The sequence below is a fragment of the Dipodomys ordii genome, unplaced genomic scaffold, assembly GCF_000151885.1.
Source record: "Dipodomys ordii isolate 6190 unplaced genomic scaffold, Dord_2.0 Scaffold129, whole genome shotgun sequence".
In the NCBI taxonomy this organism is placed as follows: Eukaryota; Metazoa; Chordata; class Mammalia; order Rodentia; family Heteromyidae; genus Dipodomys; species Dipodomys ordii.
In genome coordinates this window covers 1,894,776-1,902,856 of record NW_012267345.1, presented here as the reverse complement: position 1 = coordinate 1,902,856, position 8,081 = coordinate 1,894,776, and the positions used below count along the sequence as shown (strand labels likewise).

Below are 8,081 nucleotides of genomic sequence, written 5' to 3'. Positions count from 1 at the left end.
CGGGTCTGGGGGCTGCCATCTGCCCACCCCGGGCCCTGGGGGCTGCCGTCTGCCCACCCCGGGCCCTGGGGGCTGCCGTCCACCCATCCCAGGCCCTAGGGGCTGCCGTCCACCCACCCCGGGTCCTGGGGGCTGCCGTCTGCCCACCCCGGGTCTGGGGGCTGCCATCTGCCCACCCCGGGCCCTGGGGGCTGCCGTCCACCCATCCCAGGCCCTAGGGGCTGCCATCCACCCACCCCGGGTCCTGGGGGCTGCCATCCACCCATCCCGGGCCCTGGGGGCTGCCGTCCGCCCACCCCGGGTCCTGGGGGCTGCCATCCACCCACCCCGGGTCCTGGGGGCTGCCGTCCATCCATCCTGGGCCCTGGGGGCTACCGTCCACCCACCCCGGGTCCTGGGGGCTGCCATCCACCCACCCCGGGTCTGGGGGCTGCCGTCCATCCATCCCGGGCCCTGGGGGCTGCCATCCACCCATCCCGGGCCCTGGGGGCTGCCATCCGCCCACCCCGGGTCCTGGGGGCTGCCATCCACCCACCCCGGGTCCTGGGGGCTGCCGTCCGCCCACCCCGGGCCCTGGGGGCTGCCATCTACCCACCCCGGGCCCTGGGGGCTGCCGTCCATCCATCCCGGGCCCTGGGGGCTGCCATCTGCCCACCCCGGGTCCTGGGGGCTGCCATCCACCCACCCCGGGTCCTGGGGGCTGCCGTCCACCTACCCCGGGCCCTGGGGGCTGCCATCCACCCACCCCGGGCCCTGGGGGCTGCCGTCCGCCCACCCCGGGCCCTGGGGGCTGCCATCCACCCACCCCGGGTCCTGGGGGCTGCCGTCCGCCCACCCCGGGCCCTGGGGGCTGCCATCTACCCATCTGAGCTCCCCACCACTGTGGGCTTTCCCCAGGATCCAGGGGGTGTGGACAGCCAGTGAGTTGACTGGAGTCAGGAGGCTGATCAGAGACAAACGAGCCCTTCCTTCTTTGTACAACTCAACCCATCTTTGTCACTTGCCCCCAGAAAGTGTTTTCGCAAGGGTAGCTTGCGCAGCTGTCCTCGGAGCCACTTGCTGGCTGCTTGTGTCCCCTTCCCTGGTTTTGAGTGCCTCGGGACTGTCTGAGCTGTGGTTTACAGTGGCGCGGGCCATGTGACATGTGGGGCGGTTGTGGCCACCTGACCTGAGTTCAGGGGGTCCCAGGGCCCCCGTGGCTGAGACCGGTTCTGTTAGGGTGAGGTGCGTGGAACACATGGTGCCCCCCCACCCCCAGTCATCTTCCTGTGAAGCCCTTGTCAGCTAGCGTGGCTCCCTGGGCCCAGACCCTCTCCTCTGCCTCTGTGGTGCTGCTGCTGAGGACGCGGCCGCTGGGCCTCATCTTACCCGGTGCCGTCTCTGACGGGCACGTGTGGCACGGATTCGAGCTGCTGGTGTCCGGCCGTGAGGTGCACAGGGTTAGGACTCTGGCTGCTCGTAGGCCTAGCGGCGCCCCAGTCCTGCTGGCTTAGCCCTCCCACCAGTCCCATGAGGGGCCACCCCGGCGGCGGCGTGAAAGTCCTGGAGAGGCGGGCCTGGGGACGGCTCCTGGGCTGTCCGCTGCTCGGGCCAGGCTGAGGGTCACCCGTGTGCCTTTCAGGAGCTGGTGACTGCCTGGTACATCGGCTTCCTTTGCCTCATCCTAGCCTCGTTTCTGGTGTACCTGGCAGAGAAGGGGGAGAACGACCACTTTGACACCTACGCAGACGCACTCTGGTGGGGCCTGGTAAGTCCTCCTCTGCGGCCCTCCACGCACCCAGAGCCACCTCCTGCCTCCTGCTGCTCTGCTGTGGGGCTGGGGCTCTTGTCTCCCGGAGATGCCTGCTGGCGGCCTGGCACGATCATGTCCTGCTGTGGGTGGACGCTGGCATCTTCTCACCCGTCACTGAGGCCTGTGGAGCCCTCTGGCTCACCCGGGTAGGGGAGGAGAAAGTGCAGGAGGTGGAGGCTGAGCACAGTGGGAAGAGGGAGCTGCGAGTTGAGCCTCAAGGGGCCAGACTCTCCTGGCCTTGCGGCGGTTTCTGGAGTCCTGGTCCTCAGGTCTTGGCCTCCCTGCTCCTGGCTCCCACCCCTGTCCTGCCCACCGCAGTGAGAGAGGAGAGAGCGAGGATGAAGGGGCGCCACACTCTGGGCTCAGCCTCTGAGGCTGACCCGGTCTGTCGTGGCAGAGCTCCTCGGTGGGCTCCCTGCTGCCCCGTGCCACAGCCGCCTGTACCCTGTGCATCGCTCGCCCTCTGGGTCTGCGGCCTGCTCCTGAGGCCACTTCTGGACTCCAGTTGGGGGCTGGCACTCTGAGTGGCCCTTGCCGGGTACTCCGGTCCCCGATCCCAGCCTGAGCGTGCTGGCCCAGGTGCTGTGGCGGTTGGCCAGCCAGGCGCTGTGTAGCTGGAGCCACTGGGAAGCAGGGCGGCTTCCCCAGGGAGGAGGCCACCGTGCCCTGTGTTTGTGCTGACAGTTAATCATTGTGAGGTCTGACAGAGGATGGAGTGGGCTGCCAGGGGTGAGGCCGGCGCTAAGGCTCACCTCAAGGGCACTTCCTGTGACAACTGAAAGCCAGCCGGAGCCCGGGCCCGGCCCGCACGGGAGTGCACAGCCCCGGCTTGCACCCGCCCACCCCAGCCACCCGAGACCCTCCCACAGGAAGCTCCCGGGCCCACTCCCTGCTCACAGCCAGGAGACCTCCCACGGCAGGCCATCGGGCAAGGGCCGTGGGGGTGTCGGAGTGCTGTGAGGCCCCCTGCTGCCTTACTCATGGTCAGGCGGTGGCAGAGACTCCAGCGTGTCCCCCGCCTTCTCTTCCCTCAGGCAGGGTTCTGTGATCACCCAAGGAGGCTTGGCGGCCCCTCCTTGAGGAAATTATGCCCCCAAATACCAGGACGCAGGCTAGCCTTTCCTTCTAGCACCTTCTCGTGGAGCCGCTCACCTCCTGGCAGCCACCACTGGACTGGGCCTGGCCCGCTCTCTTTTCTGGCCTCCGCAGCCTCTAGCCGGCCCACGACTCTGTCAGGTTCCTCACACATTTCCTCTGCTCTGACCAGGCTTGCTCAGGGCTTCCTGCACCCGCCTCCCCGCCCCAGAGCCATCCAGGGCCGCGGGCCAGCTGCCTACAGCGCATAGATGCCTCTGTGCTCTGCACCGGAGAAAATGGGGAGCAGAGAATTTGGGGGGCTGCCCTTCCAGCGCAGCCGGCACAGATGCTGAGCTTGCTTCGTCCTAGTGGGGGTGTTGTAGGAGAGGCGGGCAGTTCTGCGGCTGTGCAGCCCAGCCCCACGGGTTCATGAGAGGTGTCGCTGGAGCTCGGGGTATCCGATGACCCGCACCCTCTGCCCCCCAGATCACCCTGACGACCATTGGCTACGGGGACAAGTACCCTCAGACCTGGAACGGGCGGCTCCTGGCGGCGACCTTCACCCTCATTGGCGTCTCTTTCTTCGCTCTGCCTGCCGTAAGCCCAGGGCCTCATCTTGCCTTGGGGGGAGACGGGGTTTCACACACACTCCGTGATTCACCCCGCCGATGTGGGGCCTGGGACGGAGTTCACGACCCAGACGTGGCCCGGCGGCCCTGCTTCCCCAGCGCCCCTTGGTCCAGTGGCCTCTCCAGCAGATGAAGTTCTGTCAGGGCCCTGAGACCAAGGCTGCCCGGAGGGAGAGGAAGCCTGCGGACGTGGGCCACGGCAGCATCTGGTGGCTGGCCTGGGTGCCTGTGGCAGAGCAGGGAAGGGGACTCCCTCGTGGGTTCATTGTGGGTACTGCTGTGCTTCCTGCTGGCCTGAGCCTTCTTGGGGTCCCTGGTGCTGAGGGACTGGGGGGTGGGGGGCAGAGCTTGCAAAGCCGGGTTGTGCGGACCAGCATGCCAGGGGCACAGCAGCTCCCTGGACCTGGCCTCACCTCCACGACTTGCAGGGCATTCTGGGGTCTGGCTTTGCCCTGAAAGTCCAGGAGCAGCACCGGCAGAAGCACTTCGAGAAGCGGCGGAACCCAGCGGCCGGCCTCATCCAGGTCAGTCATGGCCCAAATGACCGTGCAGCACCACCCCGCCCAGAAGCAGGGCCTGCCGCGGCCCTGGCCTGAGGCTGGCGTCTCCAGGTTTCTTCCTGGCTGGGGCCTGGGCCCTGGCCCTGTTCCCCTGCAGGAGCTTGTCCAGGCCCAGTCACGGGCAGGCAGGTCAGTGCAGAAGAGGTACAGATGCCCCAGGTGGTGGTGCTGGGTGGTCCTGTCCCCAGCGGGTGTTCAGCCACCCAGGCCGCCTCCCAGCACCCTGGGAGGTGGATCCCTTCCACACCTGTTGTACAGTTGTGGGGTTTGAGGTTCGTGTCTTTGCTCCAGTAGTGAGTAGCACCTGAGATCTTGCTGTGGTCCCACGCTTCAGCTGTGATCCCTGCCCCATCCTGCCGGAGTGCAGGCAGCCAACTCCAGCTGGGAGGCAGGAAGGGTGCAGAGGCCCCTTGAGCTGAGAGTTGTCTCCAGGCTCTCTGGTTGTCCGGGACCAGCTTTCTTTTAAAAGTTGTCGTGCTCGTGGTCTTGGCCTTGGGTGCCTACATTTCTCTTTCACTGTCACCAAATGGTTGTTTGCTAGTTGTGAAAGAGGATGAAGAACAGAACTACTCGCAATCTCACCCTGCTATTGAGAATGGAAAAAAAAAAAAAGACTGTAAATGCTTGTGGCTAAAGGTTTAAGCAGGGAATGAGAAACCCCACATAGCCACCATGAACCTCCTCTCTGCGATGACCCAGAGGCCTGCAGGTCTAGAGACCAGCTGTGCCACTGAGGCTGGGCACCGGGGCTGTTCCCGGAGCATCAAGGGCATCTCTAGTGTGGCTCTGATGGGCAGGTAGGGGTGCAGTCTCTGCGGGAGAGAAGCAGATAGGAGCTGAGCTTCCTGTGAGGCTGGGTGCTGAAGTTTTAGTTATAGGAACCAGCTGTTTTCTGAGGGCCTGTGACCTGCGTATGGTTCTGATTCCCAAGGAAGGACAGACCCATGGGGCAGCCCCAGGGGTCCTGCGAGCCTGCAGGTTGTGGTGATGGCTGCGATGATGATTTTAGGTGATGTGTAGACAACAGAAGCCCAGACCAGCTAAGTGGCAGGCTCCGGGCCCGTCTGGTCAGGACCGCCTGCCATGCCCCACCCCTCCCTGCCCCGTGTCAGGGCGGTGTGCCTCTAGGGTTAGAGAGGGCTCTGAGGCCTCTCTAATGTCAGGTGGGGAATGCTCTCCACTGTGAGCCAGGCCCAAGCCCTTGAGACCCTCTCTTCACACCAGTGTTGGTGGTACTTTGTTCTTCTAAGGGTAAACTGAGGCTGTGGTATGAGGATGGGTGTGAGGATGCAGCTTCCTAGAGCCTCTGCTGCCTGATGGGGTGGGGGGGGGTCCTTGTCCAGCTGAGCCATGCTGACCGCCTGTCTTCCCCTGCAGTCTGCCTGGAGGTTCTATGCCACCAACCTGTCTCGCACAGACCTGCACTCCACATGGCAGTATTACGAACGCACGGTCACCGTCCCCATGTACAGGTACCGCTGCCCACGCTGGCACCATGCTTTGCTTTTTAATTTTGTCAACTGTTTAATTTGATGTGAAAGCCCATTTTGTTATGTTGATTGATTTTTTTTTGTTAAAACGTATGTCTTTTTCAAAAAAGAATTCAGTGTGGTTTCTTTCACAGTATTGGTTTTGTTCTTTGATTTGTAGTGTGTGGCTTTTGTTTCTCACCCCCATTTCTTGTCCTTTGCTGTGTGTGTTGTGAGGGGACAGGAGGCAGGCCTCTCCCAGAGGACCTTAGGTCTGAGCACTAGATCCTTCTGGCACTGTGCCCTGCAGGAACAGGTATCCCACAGTGTGAGGCCGAAGGCCCTGTCCTCAGCAGGGGCTGGGGCTGCCCAGGGGTGAGGCTAGCTACAGTGAAGATCAGCCAGGGCCAGAACTCCACTGTCCAGAGAGTCAGCCAGGGCCAGAACCCCACTGTCTAGTGAGGGGCAGCCAGGGCCAGGAACCTCTCTGTCCAGTGAGGGTCATCCCAGGGTCAGGAACCCCTCTGTCCAGAGAGAGTCAGCCAGGACCAGAACTCCACTGTCCAGAGAGGGTCAGCCCAGGGCCAGGAACCCCCTTGTCCAGCAAGGGTCAGCCAGGGCCAGAACTCCACTGTCCAGAGAGGGTCAGCCAGAACCAGGATCCCACTGTCCAGTGAAGGTCAGCCCAGGACCAGGAGCCACCTTGTCCAGCAAGGGTCAGCCCAGGGTCAGAACCCCATTGTCCAGTGATGGTCAGCCAGGGCCAGGACCTCCCCTGTCCAGTGAGGGTCAGCTCAGGCTGGAATGCCACTGTCCAGTGAGGGTCAGCCAGAACCAGGACCCTACTGTCCAGCAAGGGTCAGCCAGGGCCGGGAACCCCACTGTCCAGCGAGGGTCAGCCCAGGGCCAGGAACCCCTCTGTGCAGTGAGGGTCAGCCCAGGGCCACTGTCTGGGGATCCTAAGGGACTCTAGGACAGAGCCTTGGACACCAGCAAGAAGAGAGCCTCCTCAGGCATGGGGGGCAGCCTCCATGGGCCCTGTGGGCCAGCGGGGCAAAGGAGGCAACGCTCACCGAGCTGCGAATGCTGGACTATGCTTAGACTAGGTACTGAGGCCTGAGTGCTGGGCACAGAGCCCCTCTGGGTGGCTACCTCCTGACGGCTGTCCCTGCACTAGGTGAGCGAGAGGCTGAGGCAGGCCAAGCTTCCTCCCCCGTCTACCAGAGGGCAGACTGTCCCCCAGCGCCGTGCCGGGCCCTGCTGTCCCTTAGTCTACTCCCACACCAGGGTGCCCAGCGCTGTGCCTGGCTGTCCCTCAGGACACTCCCACACCAGTGTGCCCAGCGCCGTGCCCCCAGCCAGGCCGCAGCCCAGGATGGAGCCTTGTGCTAATTTTCTTTGTTCTTTGTTTCCCCCACTTCCCTTGACTATTTTCTCTTTCATTTTCATTTTTCTTATCCCGTTCTTTAAACCATTTTGGTTCTTCTCTCTCTGTGTGTGCGTGTGTGTGAAAACACTTGAAAGCTCGCAAACTCAAACCTACGGGGCCTCCAGGTAGGACATGCATGGGACTAAAGCCATGTGTGTGTGCGTGCGCGTGCGCGCGGGTGTGCGCGTGGTTCTTGTTTCCGTGGGGCTGAGAGGGCTAGGCCTTGGGAGTCTCATGGTCTACCAGCTCCAAAGCACCAACCCTGTGGTCCTCATGCTGGGTACTCTGTGCCCCCCTGCCTGGGCCCACGAACCCACTTTCTCCCCCTGACCCAGTGTGAGCTCCCCTCCCTTGCTCTGCTCTGCTTTCCTGTTGCGGATCCCCGTCCTCAGTCTGTCTGCTTTCCTTGGCCTGCTTCCGCCTTGTTTTAGAGCTGAAGCCTCCTCACCCTGCCTCCTTTCCCACCCCTGGCCACACAAATGACGGAGCAGTTTGTTGGCTGTGGGGCTTGCCGTGTTCCTGGGGGACCTGCGTCCAGGGCAGGAGTAGATCCTGGGTGAGAATTCCCCGACCAGCATGGCCGCCCTCACGAAGGGCCTGCTCGGATGGTCTGCCTCCGGAGTCTCTCCCGGCTTGCGTCCCCCAGCCTGCTGCCTTAGGAGCCATCCAGGCCTCAGGGGCAGAGCAGCGAGAGCAGCTACATGCCCGTCCTGGGTAATGTACCTGCTCCAGTGCCTTCCTCCCTGTTCTAGAGAGTGCCCACCCAGGTGGCCAGGGCGTGGAGATTGGAAGCGGAGCCCTTGGCTCGGTGGGGCTGCTGAGCTGCTCAGGGAGTGGCGGCCCTGTCCCAGTGAGCCCTGGCCAGTGCAGGAGGCTCCCTTCCAGCCTGTCTCCAGGATGGAGGGGCTGTGAACGGCAGCTGTCCGTCAGGCCTGGGGGGGTCTGTGCCTCCCTGGATCCCCCACGGTGGAGGCCAAGCTGCAGTGTCTTCCTCCCAGGTCCCACAGCTCTCCGCTCCCTGTGGGTGGGGTTGGCATTGCACCCTCACAGGCCCTCCTAGACACGGGGGCTTCTTTTGCCCATCTTTGCCAGGCAAGCTGGAGAAAGAAATCAGAGGTCCCTCCC

At 63.6% G+C, this 8,081-nt stretch overlaps 1 protein-coding gene across 1 annotated transcript in view; it reads left to right on the top strand.

The window, feature by feature from the left end:
- Kcnq2 (potassium channel, voltage gated KQT-like subfamily Q, member 2) overlaps positions 1–8,081 on the top strand; it is a 52,885-nt gene that overhangs the window by 18,988 nt on the left and 25,816 nt on the right. Inside the window, exons 5-9 of the mRNA XM_013030357.1 lie at positions 1,622–1,747; positions 3,356–3,466; positions 3,927–4,022; positions 5,436–5,530; positions 7,052–7,081. Of these exons, the coding sequence (XP_012885811.1) occupies positions 1,622–1,747; positions 3,356–3,466; positions 3,927–4,022; positions 5,436–5,530; positions 7,052–7,081 (458 nt within the window). The remainder of the gene's footprint in view (positions 1–1,621; positions 1,748–3,355; positions 3,467–3,926; positions 4,023–5,435; positions 5,531–7,051; positions 7,082–8,081) is intronic.